Below are 20,387 nucleotides of genomic sequence, written 5' to 3' on the forward strand. Positions count from 1 at the left end.
TATTAGTCTGGACATTATGTATCAGTCTGGACATTCTATATTAGTCTGAACATTCTGTATCAGTCTGGACATTCAATATTAGTCTGGACATTCTACATCAGTCTGAACATTATATATTCAGTCTGGACATTCTATATTCAGTCTGGACATTCTATATCAGTCTAAACATTATGTATCACTCTAGACATTCTATATCAGTCTGGACATTCTGTATCACTCTAAACATTCTATATCAGTCTGAACATTCTATATTAGTCTGGACATTCTATATTCAGTCTGGACATTCTATATCAGTCTAAATGTTATGTATCACTCTAGACATTCTGTATCAGTCTGGACATTCTATATGAGTCTGGACAATATGTATTAATCTGGACATTCTTCATCAGTCTGGACATACTGTATCAGTCTGGACATGCTATATTAGTCTGGACATTCTATATCCATCTGGACATTCTATATCAGTCTGGACATTCTATATTCAGTCTGGAGATTCTATATCAGTCTAAACATTATGCATCACTCTAGACATTCTGTACCAGTCTGGACATTCTGTATCAGTCTGGACATTCTGTATCCGTCTGGACATTCTATATTCCATCTGGACATTCTATATCAGTCTAACCATTATGTATCACTCTAGACATTCTGTGTCAGTCTGGACATTCTATATCAGTCTGGACATTCTGTATCACTCTAAACATTCTATATCAGTCTGAACATTCTATATTAGTCTCGACATTCTATATTCAGTCTGGATATTCTATATCAGTCTGGACATTCTATATTCAGTCTGGACATTCTATATTCAGTCTGGACATTCTATATCAGTCTAAATGTTATATATCACTCTAGACATTCTGTATCAGTCTGGACATTCTATATGAGTCTGGACAATATGTATTAGTCTGGACATACTTTATCAGTCTGGACATTCTGTATCAGTCGGGACATGCTATATTAGTCTGGACATTCTATATCCATCTGGACATTCTATATCTGTCTGGACATTCTATTCCAGTCTGGACATTCTATATTCAGTCTGGACATTCTATATCAGACTAAACATTATGTATCACTCTAGACATTCTGTACCAGTCTGGACATTCTATATTAGTCTGGATATTCTATATTCCATCTGGACATTCTATATCAGTCTAAAAATTATGTATCACTCTAGACATTCTCTATCAGTCTGGACATTCTATATTAGTCTGGACATTATATATCAGTCTGGACATTCTGTATCACTCTAAACATTCTATATCAGTCTGAACATTCTATATTAGTCTGGACATTCTATATTCAGTCTGGATATTCTATATCTGTCTGGACATTATATATCAGTCTAAATGTTATGTATCACTCTAGACATTCTGTATCAGTCTGGACATTCTATATGAGTCTGGACAATATGTATTAGTCTGGACTTTCTTTATCAGTCTGGACATTCTGTATCAGTCTGGACATGCTATATTAGTCTGGACATTCTATATCCATCTGGACATTCTATATCTGTCTGGACATTCTGTATCAGTCTGGACATTCTATATCAGTCTAAACATTATGTATCACTCTAGACATTCTGTATCAGTCTGGACATTCTATATTAGTCTGGACAATTTGTATTAGTTTGGACATTCTGTATCAGTCTGGACATTCTATATTCTGTCTGGATATTCTATATGAGTCTTAACATTCTGTATCAGTCTAGACAATCTGTATTAGTCTGGATATTCTGTATCATTCTAGACATTCTGTATCAGTCTGGACATTCTGTATCACTCTGGACATTCTATATTCAGTCTGGACATTCTATATCACTCTAGACATTCTATATCAGTCTGGACATTGTTTTCCATTATAATGAAACAAACATATAACAAGTCTTTAAGGTGACTACTTCTGATAGATCTTGGCAACATAAAAGAAAAGAAACAAAATTAGTTGCTGCATTAAAAAATATTGTTATGAAAGAAGCTAAAAAAAACATAAATTTCAGGTGTACCATTTGCTGATTGCCAACTAGTCCTTGGAGTATCCTCCTGTTCAATGTATGAATTTGGTTGCACCAAAGGCGGGGAATGTCTTACCGATTCCATTGATTTTGCTGTACTCACAGGATGGTTACTTCTTTTGTTGACTTCTGAAATACAGGAGTAATTCACTATAGTAGTGAACATCATCAGGCCTATGCAAATAAATTTTTTACCAAGGAATTCATAAGGGTCTTATTAAAGGAGGGTGATCATCTTAGTCAAAGACTTGTAATATCAAGGTTTCTTTTTGGCAGAATAATGTATCCATTTTATCCAAGAAACAGACAGATTTTCTAAAATCAAGCTCGTCTCATCAACAAAATAATGGGTTGTGTTAAAGAAACTATTACAAGATTTTCTTTAAGAAACAGACAGATTTTCTAAAATCAAGCTCGTCTCATCAACAAAATAATGGGTTGTGTTAAAGAAACAATTACAAGATTTTCTTTACTGTTCTTATATAGAAACCTAATGCAGTACTTTAAGTAGGCATTATTATGAAAGATCGAGTCATACAAATTTAATCAAGATTAGAATAGCAGATTATGACTTTGTTCTAGACTAGTCTTTCCGTATATTCTTTCTCCAATAGCTGTTACATGCCTAAAAAGAGAACATTTTCATTCTTAGCACCAACATAGCTTCACCTACACAAATGCAGAACACAAGACATAATGGAAAGCAATTACTGTTATATGAGTAGAACTCTGCATTATACTTGGATTTGTACTTATGACATTTATGAGAACTTATTTAGCCACCATGAAAATTATCAAGGAAACTTAAATCTGCTTACCTCCCTTATGACCTGATTGAAGGTGCTGTAGCTGTTCCTGGAAAGCCTGTAATACAAAATCACCATCTGTGAATTGTACCATACAAAAGTCCAAGAGGAATCCTACGGCAAAATCCATTTTCTTTGCTAAGCATTTAAACTATCTGAATATACCAATATGCCAAGCTTGATACAAATCTATTGCTATATGGCTGTGTAAACTCTTCATAATCTAATAGTACAAAAATCTAAATACTAATTTTGTTAAAAAAATCTGTTCTATCTGACCATGAATATCTTGCTGTACTCAAATGATAAGCTGATTAAATCCTTATCCCAGGTCACAAGATCTGATGATCAAATGTCACATGTAGCTCAGTTATGATCCAGCTGACAACAACAGAAGTTTTATTGACACTTGAAAATTCAATGAATGATGACCACCCATGGAAAGTTGAGATGTCATGTGTGATTTACAGTCAGATACCATTTCAAGAATCAAGTGATCTTAATTTCTATCAAATATATTGGAACAATACAAAAATAAAGTAAAAAGGGTCTTTATATTCTGCATATAAATTTAGAGAAGGCTGATTGACTTCTTTTCTTATGTTTAAACTTTTCCTTTATTCAAAGAAATCTGAATAAACTTTCACTCTGACTTGATGACAGGCACACCGTATTGATCTTCTCTTTATCAGTATCAATTTATCTTGCTGTTTAAACATGGAAGACAATCAGTTTAGACAATTAAATTTCAGCTGACAGCCACTTTTGTTGATAAAACAACCCCAATAAAAATAAGAGCAAATTCTGAATTTACAAATCATGTAATGACTCAGCCATGAGACTGAATTTACATACTTGTTTAATTTTAAATGCAAGTGTACTGCAAAACCATTAAATTCATGGGGCTAGATTGTTCTTTCTGACTGGATATATGTTATTATTTCATTGATCACAAGAACAATTTATTTCAAATAAGAAAAAATATGGCATATTATCCTTTCTATAATACAAATCTCAAGTTTAAGTAACCCCTCCATAATCCTGTGATTGGATGTCAGAAGAAACAGTACAATATATTATTGAGAACTTGTCAGGGCTGGATCAGGCCCACCCCCACACCACTAAAATAAATGTACACACACAAACATACAGTCTCTTGTTACTTCAAATTTCATCATCATTTTATTGTTGCACATGTTTATTGTGTATTATGCACACTTTCAGTAAATAGAAACATATTTTTGCTTTTGTGCCCTTTTGAGGAAAGTCGGGCCCTTTTGAAATTTTCGGACCCCCCCATCAAAACACAAGACCTGCTCAAGCCCTGCTTGCACATGTGGTTACTATCAGAACTTGTGCAATATTGTTTCACATCAGTAGAGTATTAATGTGATTTTGTTTTAAAATGTTTGACGTTTATCTTTTGTTATAGTTCTTTTCACTGCAGAGAGGGGGCCCCGAGTGGCCGAGTGGTCTAAAGCGCTCTCCGTCACGGATCACTGCCATCTCACCTCTGTCTGCGTGTGTTCGAGTCTAGGGCTCGGCCAATGTGGATATGTGAGAAAGCTTGCTGGTAGTTTCTCGTGGGTTGGTGGTTCTTTCCGGGGTTTTCCCGGGTTCTTCCTCCATCATTAATACTGGCCGCCATGTATAGCCTATCTTGTGCTGAAAAATGGCGTTAAATCCTATAACAACAACAACTGCAGAGAGTGAAATAATACTGAATTTCATATGACACATAACAAAGTATACTGTGCAAACTCCAACAGCAATAAGTAAAGGAATGCATCTAAACATTTCAATGATATATTATTGAGAATTTTGTTTCGTTTGATCTAGAGGACTCTGTAATAGGCAGTATAAAGGAGTAAACCATTTTGAGATGAATGTAGAGACCAAACTTGGTATTATACTGCTACACATAGGTATTTTATTTGCGTAAAGTCATTACAACATGTTAGAAAAATGTAAATATAACAGCCATCATTTTATTGATCCAGAGAGAGAGAGAGATGAGGAATCAATCCCATGTCTTCCACTTAATCCATTCTAGCTGCAAAACAGTATACCTCATAAGGGAACCATTGAAAATGGCTTCAATGTTTTGTTTTATTTTTTTGTCTCATTAGCCAAATGCTCAAATATTCACCAAAAGAAAACTGTATTGAAATAATTAAACATCTTAGATCTATAGTATGACTAAGCTGTTTCCATATGAATGATTAGTTTTTTTATATCATGAAAATAACATTTTTATAGTTTTCATTACAAGAAGGAACAAATAATAGGAGACATATGGATGCAACGATTCAGAATGACTTAGATTTGTTGAATATTTAAGATTTGAGAATTTTCAACATTATTATTCATTTCAACAATACATTGAGATCAGATTAAAGGAACAATTACCAAACTTTTGCTGTCAATGACTGGACCATAATTAGAGGTGTAAAGTACAATGTGCCAAGTCAGATGGTTTCTGTGTTAGAAATGTACATTTCCCATGCTGAAATTGACATCATCTTCAGTTGCTAAAATTGTATAACAGTGTTTACAATGGTCACTGTCTTTAATTCTAAAAAACATTCGCTCAAATCAATTCTTTCTTCGGGAGAGACCATTTAAGTTTCCAAAGGGTCATATTATTTGAAACAAATTTATCTTGTGATGAATGAAAGAATAAAAACATTGCCTCAATTGGAAGGAACAAAAATTAAATGACCAGTCCTGTACAGTATAAATGGAGTCAGAATTTTAACTAAAGTTCATAGCTGTGTACATGAATATTCAGCCTCATGAATGAGCCATTACTTTTCAAGGACAAAACACCTGGGTTTTTTGTCCATGTTATATGTATAGTGACCTTCTGGATCCCCCCATTTCTGTTTTACCTGTCGTATATTTTTGCAAAGTAATTTTTCATAATGTTTTGCAATAACACAGAATAATATTACACTGCTTTCTCAAATTATATTTTCTTGGTAATGGAATCCAGTTTAAATTAAAAAGCAAGACAATTACATCAACCAAGCACTTCTAATTTTAAGAAAATAACCATCTACATACCTGATAAGCCTCATTACTATTGGGATGAATGACAAATTTTACTTCTTTCAAGGATGTCTTTGGCATGGACTTTTCAAATTCCATTACAGATGTGAGCATTAAATTTGCTACCATATCTTTTGGGTAACCCAACCATCCAGTACCTATTGCTGGAAATGCAATGGACTTGTATTTTGATTTTGATGCTTGCTGCAGGCACTCTGACAAAAACTGTTGAAAAATCTGCAAGAAATAGAAAATTACAATGATAAATATTAAGTTAAGTTTTCAAGAAAATATATATAATAAACAATAGCTGTGACACTTTTAATACCCACACAATACATACAGTCCAACCTAATTTAATGATGACAAATACAAAATTATTTTATTTTATAGTAAAACATGAGAATCAAATGGTTTACATGACTTAACAGCTCACCATTTCACTCAGCAGGCTTATTATATTTTAACACTGATAAAAATCAATTGAAATGTTTTCCTGTAACAGTAACAATGCCAGTCAATCAGATGCAAGTATGTCATACTAATATGCATAGATCTTAATACAAACTGAACCTATCCAAAAGCTTGATACTATAAGCTTATATTTAAAGTTTGATCAAAACTGGACTAGAAGTATGACTTCCAGAGTTATACTAAATTCAGGCAAACAATTGGAAGATCATGTCTTTAGCATTTGAAAATTTTGCTTACAACTGAACTCATCCAGGTTTTTAATGATTGAAACAAACACTCGGTGTGAACAAAATTGTATTATAAACATGGCCTCAATAGCAGTAACAAGTAGGGGTGAATATATTAATCAAAATATAGAGGTGTTGATATTTTTTCAATATCATTACCCATATCGATACAAGAGGTGAAGAATTTATATAAAACTACTTACATGACCTATACAAGGTACTTTAGTCTTCAGCAGTCAAGAATAATTACTAGTCATTTGTCTTTTTATTCTTTAAATTAAGAATTCATCTGAGACAGCCAATGTAGGTACATGCACTTATTTATGTCAGTAGCAAAGAAAAACTATTGACAACACCCACTTGCCTTCTACAAGTTAGCAAACACAAGATGACTCACTCACATGGTTTGAAAACTGCATCCCCAGTTCCATACTATTTATTTTATCCTGTCAGCATGCTCAGCCACTGGTAATATATATCAACATAAAGATGACTGCCAGACATGTTCCCCATGGATGATTTAAATACATTATTGATCCTTTAATAACCACTTTTATTCCATGTTTCACTGCTGCTTCAAACCTTGTCTTCATTGTCAAATATGAGGACTAAACTTCTGATGTGCTATGCAGTAAAATATGTTACATTCAATTCTGATTGGTGGTTATTGTTTATTCAAGTCCAGAGCAAAAGAACAACCACCAATCAGAACTGTAGCATGTTTACTGCATGACACAGCAAAAGTATTGACATTCAAACTCAATCAAAATATTTGCAAACCAGGAATAAACTCTGTGCAAAAGTGAGTATTAGATTATCTGTGAAGTACTTAAAACACTGGTCAACAGTGAAATCATTACTGACTTGAAAAGGCCCTAATCTGTAGTATTTTGGTGTGCCGAACACGAATATAACCGTGAAAAATTTGTATTGGCTCTCGTTTTGAAGATATTCATATACCTCATTTTCTATGTTTCACTGTGTAAATTTCTCCAGTAGGACTGCAGCAACATCCGGAATAATGATGTAACATTGCATAATACCATCATGCTCACATCATCCACAGTTGATTGCATCATTTTCTGATGCAATGCAATACTAATGCCATGCGGCTGCTGAAGTAAGTTGACGTCAGCAGTGTACTATACATGTGTAGGCCTATTATACTAATGCCAGGCGGCTGCTGAAGCTGACGTAAGCAGTGTACTATATAAAGCCCAATCAGATAGGTTCAGCATTTAAAATATTTTAGACGTTGTGCGAGACAGTTCAAGCTACTGTTACATAAAACTTATTATTTTATCCATTTACGTACAATAAAGAACAGTAATGCCTCGAAAGTGTGTTAATACCGCGGACAATTTTTGCTATATTTGTGGGGAAGTGACGTTTGCCAACCAGAAGAAAAGTATCAATTCTCAAGTGAAGAAGGCATATCATCTTTACTTCGGATGCAAGGTTGGTGACCAAGACAAGCCTTGGGCTCCGCATATATGCTGTGCTACATGTACAACACAGCTTTCACAGTGGTTGAATTGCAAAAGGTCATCAATGCCGTTTGCAGTCCCAATGGTGTGGAGAGAGCCAAGCAACCACCTAAATGACTGTTACTTCTGCTTGGTTCCTCCTCTTTCCGGCGGAATAACGAAGCGAAAGAAGTCGAGAATAGTCTACCCAAACATTCCGTCTGCATTGAGACCAGTTCCACATGGTGAGGGACTTCCTATTCCAGAACCTCCAGCAGAATATTCTCTTGATTCATCTGACGAAGACAAAGGTGAGTCGACCTGTTCTTCTCCTGGTCCATCAGCATGCAGTGATCCAGATTTTCACTGTGGTGCATCATCAACCCCACACAGAATAACACAGGAAGAACTAAATGACCTGATTCGTGATTTGGACTTATCAAAGAACAAGGCAGAATTGCTAGGATCAAGACTCCAACAATGGAATCTTCTAGAAGAAGATGTCACAATTACTGCATATCGAAAGCGCCACCAGCAATTGGAGCCTTTCTTCAGAAAGGAAAGTAATCTGATATTCTGTTCCGATATTGAGGGCCTCATGAATGCTTTAAAAATCACTCATGACCCACAAGAATGGAGACTATTTGTGGACTCTTCGAAACTGAGTCTCAAGGCTGTGCTTTTGCACAATGGAAACATTCTTCCATCTATTCCAGTAGCGTATGTTGTCCACATGAAAGAGACATACGATAACTTAAGGCAGCTACTGAATTCCATTGAGTATAACAAGTACAGCTGGCACCTCTGTGGTGATTTGAAGGTAGTTGCCCTTTTAATGGGACTGCAGCAAGGATATACAAAATACATGTGTTTCTTATGCGAGTGGGATAGCCGAGCAAGGGAAATGCACTACATGAGGAAGGAATGGACTCACAGGCAGAATGTAGCCATTGGAGAGAAGAATATCCAACACCCAGCTCTGGTTGAGGCTCAGAAAATCTTGCTACCACCCCTTCACATCAAACTAGGTTTGATGAAGAACTTCGTGAAAGCCATTGACCGGACTTTGCCAGCATTCCGATACCTGCATGAAAAATTCCCTCCACTCAGCGAAGCAAAGATTAAAGAGGGAGTTTTTGTGGGTCCTCAGATTCGAGAGCTTTTCAAAGATGACCGGTTCAACAACTTGCTGGAAGGTGACGCGAAACAAGCATGGAATGCTTTTCGCCTAGTTTCTACAAACTTCCTCGGAAATGTTAGGGCAGAAAACTATAAGGAACTAGTAGAAGACATGTTGATGAAGTATAAGAAACTTGGCTGCAATATGTCTCTAAAGATTCACTTCCTTCATTCCCATTTGGATTTCTTTCCTAGCAACTGTGGTATTGTTAGTGATGAACACGGCGAACGTTTTCATCAAGATATCGCAACAATGGAACAAAGATACCAGGGAAAATGGTCCACTACAATGCTGGCTGACTACTGCTGGACACTCCTCAGAGATGCTCCCGAACAGCTGTACAAGAGACAGGCGAAGAAATCTAAGATGTAGTCAATGACTTGATTTTTTATAGGTAGGCTATTACAGTTGACCTTTTACTATTGGAATGCATTTCGTTATGTAAACATTAATTTCTTGCAGATTACAAAAAAACTAGAGCCAATTTTGCAATTTGACTGTCATATTCGTGTTCAGCACATAAAAATTGATAAGAATTGACTAATTTTATTTCAGTAACATGACTTTTGTAAAAATTTGTTGTCCAGTGAAATCATCCATAAGGAATAAGTTTGAAATGTCTCATTTTATGCTGATCTATTTAGACAGTGACCAAATGTGCTGATATGATTAAAAGAAATTAGCACTGATTTAGCAAGAGGGCAGATTCCAAACTGCATAAGTTAAATTTACCTTGTTAATTTGTAGAACGGAAAGGGGTTTTCTCAACAATTTACTTTTCCACTCACAGACACGAGTCTACCACAGTTGTTTATCTACCTATATAAGGACCATACACAGTGTGCTCTGTCTGAACATTTCTACAAATGTTTAAACACAGATCTGACATGATCATTTCTTATGAACATAAAGTACTATATAAACGAAATATGTTAGGTTTAAAAATGCAAAACAGACTGTATTCCAACAGCATACAGGATATGATGTCCGACTATAACTACATAACAAACGTATGGGTGTCCAACCTGTCTGATCATCATGTAAAAATATATTTAATGTAACCATTGGATCAAGGATGAATGATGAGATCCTATGGTATCTTTGGACAGAGAAACACCACACACATAAGATACTGATTCCCAAACCATTTAGAATTTATGGGTGTAACGATATACCCATTTACCAGTAAATTGCGATACAAAATGCCAGAAACAGTATATCGTGATATGTGTATAGTAATACCAGTGTACCTATTTTCTTCTTCACCAACATTAGGCTGTCCAGAACTAGCTTTGAGCACACCAATGTCTTTTATTAGGCTTAACACAGTTACCAAAAAATGGTGGCTTCTGTGTATGAGCTAGTGAAGAACGCAAGAGCAAAGAGTTCTGTTTGGAATAATTTTTCACTAAAAAGGGAGTTTAGCACTAATACATTTGACAAAACTGTCACTGTGTGTAATATGTGCAAAACTGAAATCAACCATGCAGGTGGTACAACAAACCTCTTGACTCATTTACAGACTCACCATCCATCAGTACTTTCCATAAATACTGTGCTACAGAGTGATACAGCATCTAACACAACAGCCGAAGGTTCCATTAAAAGTGTACATATTGTTTCAGATCGACAACCAAAGATTGTGGATATGCTAGGTGCACAGACTAAATAGAAATCTTCAGCACCAAGGTCCACAGCTACCACTTGTGCCATTGCTAGTTTCATCGTTTATGATTCGCAGTCGTACAGTGTTGTATCAAACAAAGGATTTTCAAACATGGCATCGGTGCTTTGATCCATGATATGTTGTACCATCTAGACAGGCCTTCTCTGAGAAGATTATCACATATATGTATTTAAAAGTCAAGGAAGATGTAAAAGCAATGCTTACTTTTAGCATCTAAAGTTGCATTGACAACTGACAGTTGGACTTCCAGAGCAACAGAATCATACATTACAAACTTCTTGTTTTATTTCTCTTGATTGGAAACTTCAGAGTTATGTGCTACAAACAGGGGCTCTACCTGAGTCACACAGGTGCAAATATTGCTGCAATTCTGTTGTCAGCCATTAATGAATGGGGAATTCCATCCAATCCTCCACTGGTAACTGACAATGCTTCAAACATGGCTGTCACAGCATCAGAAGCAGGATGTAACCAACATATTGGTTGCTATGCATACACTTTAAATTTAGCTGCAAAGAAAAGCCTGAAAATCAATGATGATAGAAGACTTCTTGGCACTATCAGAAGAATTGTCAGCTTCTTTCAAAAACTGAGACAAAACTGAGCTCCTAAAGTTACCAAAACACAAACTAATTCAAGATGTTTGTACCCAATGGAACTCAGCAGCTGACATGATTGAAAGGTTTCTGGAACTACAACCAGCTGTATATGCTGCCCTAACCAGCAATGAGGTGCACAGTGTGAGCAAAGATGTATGTACCTTGTCTAAAATTAATATTAGCAATGCTGAAGAAGTATTGGTGTGTTTGAAACCACTATGAACAATCACAACAGTGTTGTGCGCAGAAGAAACACCCACCATATCCATCATTCTTCCACTGCAGAATCAACTGTTGACTACACTTACTGCACCGTACGATTATGATTCAACATTGGTGAAATACATAAAAGCAACTACATGAAGGAAACAAGGATTTCCTCCGGATAGCAACTGCTCTGGATCCCAGGTTAAAAAGCCTCCCTTTTCTGATTAACAATAATCAATTTGAAATCTTCAACCACTCGGCTCTGGCTGCATCTGCTTCTTACGAACAGAACCAGCCAAAGAAAGTTAAACAAGTATCTGATTGTTTTTATGAGAGAGCGACAGACAGACAGAGAATAATCTTTATTATTCAGTTACCTGTCAGTTGTGTTATTCTCTATGTAAAAACTACAAGGGTACTATTATATTCCATTGGCAATTAAAACCCGAATAAATAAATCGTTTTGGTTCTAATTATGAGATCCACTGTCAGTAGGCCACATGGCTATGCAGACCTAATATACATGATAATTAAAAAGGCTTGACCTTTAGCTTGGTCATTTCCAGTAAATACTGGATTGAAGACCAGATTCACCTCAACAGATCAAACTAAGGAGGCTCGATGTAGGGAAATGAGGCTCGATGTAGGGAAATGAGGCTCCCCATTGGGTGTTGAAAATGTGTACGACAAGCCCATAAGCTCAAGAACAATATTAATCTACTGATACTTGTGCTGAAGCCAGTTTTTAAAAAAATGACAAATGAATATAATAATGAGAACAACAAAAAATACTTTTATATTATAACACAACATGTCATTTTCAAAGATAAAATTGTGATCCAACATTGGACGAATGCACAAAACAAATGCAAAAATAGTATGTACTGAAAAATTCATTATTTTCAAGAGTTTTACAAGTTTTTCAGCTCAAAACTCTCAAATCATTCACATTCTTTGTCACTAGAAAGACTTTCCAATGGAGATTCATTGTCACTCTTTATGTAGTGGTCCTCTCGACCATTTATTGCATCTGAAATGCCATCAACTTTGAAACTAATGATGATCATGTCATTTTTCTTCTTTAACTATTCACTGGCTTCAAAAATGCAGTAAATCATCATCTGATTTGAACAGGCTGGAAAGTTTGGGTTGCCTCCTCACCAGCTTCCATGGTTGTAATACTTTTGGAAGCCTGGTTCTTCATGTATGTTGACCATTTTTTGAAAGGTTTATTTAGATATACATCCAGTGGCTGATGTTTACTTGTGCATCCACTGAGGATTACTGCTGTTGTTGTTATGGATTTTTTCATGGAGTTTTTAACTCCGTCAGTCAAATGGCCACGAAATGAATCCAACACTAGGAGAGAAGGTGTGCACTTTGTGTGCACTTTCCAAACTTCATCAATATAATCCAACATTAGGTGTTATCCATCCATGCTTTCTGTTGAACTTTCACTACAATTCCCTTTGGGATTTTTACATTTTTTAAGTTTCTTTTACCTCAAAGGATTATCATGGGTGGCAACAAGTCACCAGATGCCAGGCATATCAATACACAAGTTAAATGGCACTCGTTACTGCCAGTACCTCTAATACGTACCTCTCTCGTCAAGACTTTATCAATTATCTTCCCTGGAACCAAGTCGAAATACACTTGCAATACATCCATATTTCCTATTAAATGTTCATCAAATTCCTCATCCTCCCGCAGCCTTCTTATATATCTGGTAAAGCAGTCTATCTTTTCCTCTAGGTCCTGAGGTAGTTTTTGAGATATTGTAGTTCTGCATCTCAGTGCAAGTCCATTTTGATTGAAAAAGCTCTCAACCCATCCTCTTGAGCCCCAAAACTTTGGATTTTCCTCCCGAATAACTGCAGAAGCATAATTTTGCAACATCTCAATTGTTACAGCATGAGATGGTCTTGCATACAGAGTAACCTGGTTAAATTTCCTGCTTCTCTTCATGCAAATACATCAAGGATTGGCCAGCACCTGAGATGGATCCTTTCTTTATCCTTTGAATATTTTTCAAAAAATCCATTTTCATCCAGTTTATTAAAGAACTTGGTGTAAGGTGGTACTTTGCAGCTATGGGCCTAATTCCAGGAAATTAGCTTATATCCCTCATATCTTTACTGTAGTCCAGTTTGTCGACTGCAAGCTTAGGAAATTTTTCAGCATTAATGGGCACTATTTCAATAAAATTCTTTAGTATGATGGTATTATCTGCTACATCAGCATTTAATATTTAATTTGTGATGTTCAGCATCATCTTTTTCACTAGCAATCTTGGTAACTGCAGTAACAGACAGGTGATGGACTTCACCTTTGTTTTGTCTGGGATGTCCAGGTCCAATCTTCTGCCTTTTATATTTGGTGGTTCAGTGCATTTAAGTGGTGGCAGGAAAAATCTCTCCCTTTGGCAGGAGTTAGAAGAAACTTGATAATGAAGACATGTTCAAGCACGAACAGTCCAAGATCTATGAAGATATTACCTATATATAAATTGAACTCACGGAGTCAATAACTTTTGCATTTATGATTAAAACTAAGAGTTTTTACAGTTTTTACTGCATTACTATATTAAGACAACAAGATTAATTGCCCAATGGTCTGTGGTCTTCACTTCATCCTGTAATGAGATATTATTTTTACTGGATAAACAAACTCAAATAGCTTCTGAACGCATTTTCAAATGCGTGCGTTTCTTTGTTACACTGACTGACATAATAAAGTGTGCTCATTAATGATGTTGTCCAGCTGTTCATGAATAGTGGTATATATTGTAACAACAGAACAAAAACATCAAACGTTATATTTTCTTGCCGATACAAAAGACAAAAGATGGGCATGGCGATGAATGTGAATAGATTCTCAGTTACAAAACAGTTGCCCTTTCCGCGTAAGCTGAGCAAAGGGTTTTCTACACACTTATAATTGGTGAATATTTCTTTAGTTTTTTTTTTCTTCTTCCCATTATTAGATGCCTCAGTTACACATTTACGTAAAGATAACAGACAAATTCAGGGTCGTGTTTCATGGAGGAAACAAATATTTATATTTCTGATATGGGATTATACCAAATATACTCAGCAAAGAATAAACTAGTCGTTTTGTGTATCTAAGTGATACATCAGAATTTTTTCTAATGCCATTTGAAACATCATGTAAATAAAAAACATAAAAATATGTAGTAAAATATAATATTAAAAGAAAGAAATTATCAATGACCTACATGCATGATTATAAATACGATTATCACATTGTGTGAATCTCCTGTTTCACTATCTGATGCCTCAGTTAAGAACGTGCCCAAAGAAAAGTCACTATTAAAAACTAGCTTAGCAAGTCAATACCCTGGTCATTTGATGTAAACTGAACTTTGGTATATTTTTGAAGCTGTTTGAAATGGGAACCTGTCTAAAAGTTTAACAAAATGAAATAAAAATAATAGATAAATAAAAATACAACAAAACAATGATTTTAATCTCTTATTTTTAGCTGTAAATTTTAAAGGGCAGTACTATTTTATCACTTCGGCAAAAGTAAATCTTCACAGATCATTTTATATACAAAAAATAATAGGATGGCCAAAAAAATATGAAGTTCTGTGTATGAAAAAATATGATAGATTTAATAGATTTTTACTTTTATGGCATGATGTTGTATGAAAAATTAAAGGGTACGAAAAATAACATGAAATACAGTTACTGGGTGTTTTGGTAGAATTAAAAGCAAGATGGTTTCATTTTTTTCTTTATATTTTCTTTATATTTTATTAAATGCAAGGAAATTGCTCATTATTTCAGAACAAATTATGCAAAATCAACATTCAAGTCATAAATGCTATTAATGACCAATACGTATTGATATGTATCGCAATACAGACATGCCATATTGCAATATATTTCCTCAGCCTCAGGCACTATTCACCCCTATTCGAATTGAGGGTAAAACAAACCAGTATGTTTTACAATATCTATAGAAGTGGATAATTAACATTCTTGTGAAGAAAATATAGAGAATGAGGGTACAATGCAGTTCATTAGTGAACACGTACCTCCACATTATCAAAGATATCTGTTAATATATAAACTCCCTTTTCTCAATTGCATATTAAACGATTTTGCAAAGGGCTTTTGTCCACAAATGACACAATTTGGTAACATTTTGCTTCCTTTATAGGTAGGTAACACTGAAAAACAAACTGTATTAACTGGTTATTCACTTTTCATATCTGTCTGATTTTATGATCTACAAATGATTGCGGGGACCCGAGTGTCTGAGTGGTCTAAAGCGCTCTCCGTTACGGATCACTGCCATCTCACCTATGTCTGTGTGGGTTCGAGTCTAGGATTCGGCCAATGTGGATATGTGAGAAAGCTTGCCAGTAGCTTCTCGTGGGTCAGTAGTTCTTCCTGGGGTTTTCCCAGATTCTTCCTCCACCATTAATACTGGCCACCATGCATAGCCTATCGTGTGCTGAAAAATGGCGTTAAACCCAACAACAACAAATTATTGCAAAAGAAAACAAATCAACCAAACATAAAAGCACTTTTCAACATACATTCTAACATTCTTGTGTGTTTCCTCATGAAACTAACTGCTGTAACAGAACTATAATGTTTGCATGTATTTAAATGCATTTTCTCTTCTTACCAACACACTGTCATCCTGGTCATGGTAAGGTTTTAATGCACCATGATAAATAGCTTTGCATTTCAACTGACAAGCTCCTGTCTTCATAACTATTCCGTAGTGGGCAGGAGGTTTAAATTTACAGCGGATCTCTTTCTTCAATCCTTGTCCAGCCTTCTTCAAAAGTGAAGCAGATGTGGTACCAATCGTCAAATCTAAGTTGGTTGATATTGTGTTCACGAGGATGTCTGTCTAGAAATAACAAAAAGCACACTTACACTGAAATGATTTGAGAAAGAAGTATAAAGTATTTATCATGGAGTTTCAATGTACCATAATCTTAATTAAAAAAACTGAGATCTTCCAGTTCAATCTATTGTCTGATTATCAAGAACTCCACAGATTATTCACATTGTTAACACAATCAGCCCTAGAGACAATTTGTGAGTAAGAATCAAAAGTAGAGCACATCTTATGACAAATTTTAGGAAAGTTTCACCAAAACTGGCTGACTTGTACCGCAAAAAATAAAACAAGTTTTCTACCTAGTTGTTATGGAAGCCACATTTTTGCTACAGAAGACTTTATGGACACATATCTGGCTTGTATGGCCTAAAAATTTGAAATATTTGTATCAATGATGATGAAAATTACTTCAGCATTTCTAGAGAAGTTGATAATAGGTTTTACATCTGTTTTCTAGGGAAGTTAGATCATTGGTGGCAGAGCCACCCTGGATATATACTTTACAGAACATGTCTGAAAAAACATTTCTACCAAGTTGAATCAAACAGCCGATCAAGAGAAGAAGTTAAAATTAGGTTTCTGATATTGCTTCTAGTGAAGCAGCCTTGGGTGCAAATTATTCCTACTAAGTTTAATCAAATCTGGCTTGGCTGTTCTAAAGAACACATTGAAAGCAGGTTTTTCATGTGGCTGCTTTGGTAATTACACAACTGCTAGGGAAGCTAACCCAAAACAATTTGGACAGAGCAATCCCTATTAAACATCTTTGACAAGTTTTGTCAAAATTACCTCAGTCATTCAAAAGAAGCTGAAAATACATTTTCCACCTACATGATTGTAAAAGCATTTCCTAGGTCGTGTACAGGATGAGTAATCTCTAAAAAGTGACTTGATACATAACTGCATGAGCAGATAAACCAGACAGTTTGGACAAAGAAGGCCCTTAGTAAGACTATTATCCCAATGCTGGTCAAAATTACCTCAGCGATTCTAGAATATAGTTAGAAATAGGTTGTCCACCTGCCAGGATATTCATATATTTTTCTGAGGCAATTGTACAGAACAAGTTATTTTTAAATTGCTAATTCATATTTTCTTCCTTTTCTGTATGTCTAATCTCCATGATATTTTGTCCATGGGAATTTTATCAAATTATCACTGTAATGTACTCTTTATTATTAAACACTAGACTACATATTACAGTTCCAAAAAATTATTATGAAACAAATGTGTTCTCTGACATATGACTAGCTGTAAATTGTCACGTTTTAAACAGTGGTAAATTATTGGGACTACTTTAGGTTCTCAATCAGTTTCCAGTGTACTTCATGTCAAGCTGTCAGTACTAATAACAAAACAGCAACCATCCTACCCCGACATCAAAATCACAAAGTTTGCAAGAATTTATAAAATCTTTGCTTACAAGTTCAAACACTGCAATTGCACAGCCATTCAAAGCATTCTCAAAGCCTACTGTCATTCTGGATAGGATACTGAAAATAGGTTTTCCATATGGCTGCTATGGAATCTACTCCATTGCCAGTGGAGCCAGCCCAGACACAATTTTCATAGAACATTCATTCTCGTTTGACTACAATTATCTTAGCTGTTCAAGAGAAGTCATAAGTATATTTTCCATCTGGCTGTCATGGAAACAGTTATACCATTGATATGGTAATCAAATAAACACAACTCTGAAGGAGCATGTCCTAAAACATTTCTCAGCAGTAGCCACTGGATCAGACACTCTCTGTCGAAGTTAAAATTTGATTTGCTATATGGTTACTATGGAAGCCCACCATTGCCATTGTCAGGGAATGCATCCTAAAAACAATTTTGGTACAGCATGTCCTAAGAAGCATTCCTATAACATAAACTTGCCAAGTGGATTTTAATAAGTTGTTAAATTAGTAAATGTTTGACTGATAATGAATGGATAATGCATGCCAGAAGCGGAGCCATACCATAAACTCACCTGCATGTTTCCTAACTTGGAGACAGATACCCTCTTGAAATAAAATAAAAATAAAAAAAGCCCAATATGATAGACCTATGCAAGTATTGAGAATCAAAGATAAGGTCCCTATCATCTCTCTGAAATTGATCGATAAGATATATAATTTATCACCAGCATATAAAATGTATCCAAATGTGTAGGACATCCCCAGACACAATCTTATCTCCTCTTTGAGTACATGGCTCAAATTTCTGTACATAGTTATTGGGCATGTACAGTAAATATATTGAATTAAATTAAAACATGAAAGTGTTGCAATGCCTGTTGTAAGATCAAGAATCTATCCCTGCATATTATTTTGTTCAAAATTCAAGAATTTTTGAAATACTGAGTTGAGTATATTATTCAGAGATGATACATATTTCATGAGCAGGGCCTGGATGTTCTTTGAATGAACTATCCTAAGTAAATGTCAATCAATCATATACCTGTGCCTCATGCAGTTGTCCTTTTTGTATAGAAACTGTGATTATCCTGAATACTGGATCTGAAAAGATAAAAAGTCAAGTCATGTAGTCAGCCATCAAGTCATGTAACCAACCATTAAGTTCTGAGGAATCTGATTGAAAATAAATTCAATAAAGTGGGACAATTTTCCTTAAATACATAGTGGACAACAATGTAGCAAGTTTCTGATCAAATGGCAAAGGAGAAGGTGCACACTATGTAGTAAAACTTTCAAATTAAGACCATTGATAAAACTAGGAAAGATGGTCTTAACTAGGAGATGGTGCAAACTATGTAGTAAAACTTTCAAAGTAAGAATATTGAGAAGACTAGGAAAGATGGTCTTAACTAGGAGATGGTGCAAACTATGTAGTAAAACTTTCAAAGTAAGAATATTGATAAGACTAGGAAAGATGGTCTTAACTAGGAGATGGTGCAAACTATGTAGTAAAACTTTCAAAGTAAGAATATTGATAAGACTAGGAAAGATGGTCTTAAATAGGAGATGGTCTCATTATGGACCATAAGTTAGCTCTTTTATAAATAAATGTAATCGTTTAAATCTACAGTTGCAATTTTGTTTTAAACCTTGAATGTAATCTGACTGTGAATAGATCATTGAAAAGCTGTGACAATTTAATTATGTCACAATACAGGCTTAATGGCACCACATCAACAAAGAAACAATCCTTGAAAATAACCATGAATAAACCTAAACCATTAGAAATGCATTTATCGAGAGATTTTGTCTTTCATTTGTTTTTATGATAATTATCATATTGTTAAGAAAATTATGAAAATTATGCAACTGATATTCTTCTTTCTTCCTTTGAAACAAGAGAGAAATGCAGGTAATAAGCAATAGTACTGTCTGATTAGCTGAAAAGTCATATGCTCACCACAGTATACTGGGTTATCATAGTGATATTAAGTTCACAAAATAACATACTGTGCTAGACCAATCCAGTGGCCTAGTGGTTAGAGTGTCTGCCTCAATACAGGAAGTCATGGGTTCAAACCCCATCTGAGCCATAACAAAAACTTCTAAACATGGTACTAACAGCTTCCTCACTATGCACTCGGTATTAAGAGGTTAGTGTTAGGACTGGTCAGCCTGCTGTCAGGATAATACGACTGGGTGGGACTTGATGATATATGTCTGTGGCATGATGCCCCAGTGCTAGACATCCATACAAACTGCCACACTGTGGACATCATAGTGATATGACTAAATTTTTTTTAGAGCTATGTTAAAAATCCAAATCAAACACACACACCTATTGTACTTGTGTTAAGATAGTTTTAGACTGTAGTATCTAGCA

At 35.2% G+C, this 20,387-nt stretch overlaps 1 protein-coding gene across 2 annotated transcripts in view; it reads right to left on the reverse strand.

Moving 5' to 3' along the window:
* Positions 1-20,387, reverse strand: part of LOC149795867 (uncharacterized) — a 108,397-nt gene that overhangs the window by 33,705 nt on the left and 54,305 nt on the right. For both annotated transcript variants that reach the window (XM_089965787.1, XM_089965788.1), the window contains 5 exons: positions 19,047-19,105; positions 16,377-16,607; positions 5,890-6,111; positions 2,836-2,881; positions 2,009-2,146 (listed from right to left, as the gene is read on the reverse strand). In XM_089965787.1, the coding sequence (XP_089821913.1) occupies positions 2,009-2,146; positions 2,836-2,881; positions 5,890-6,111; positions 16,377-16,607; positions 19,047-19,105 (696 nt within the window). The remainder of the gene's footprint in view (positions 1-2,008; positions 2,147-2,835; positions 2,882-5,889; positions 6,112-16,376; positions 16,608-19,046; positions 19,106-20,387) is intronic.

This window comes from Sinohyriopsis cumingii, chromosome 7 (assembly GCF_028554795.1).
Source record: "Sinohyriopsis cumingii isolate HCF-2022 chromosome 7, ASM2855479v2, whole genome shotgun sequence".
Taxonomy (NCBI): domain Eukaryota; kingdom Metazoa; phylum Mollusca; class Bivalvia; order Unionida; family Unionidae; genus Sinohyriopsis; species Sinohyriopsis cumingii.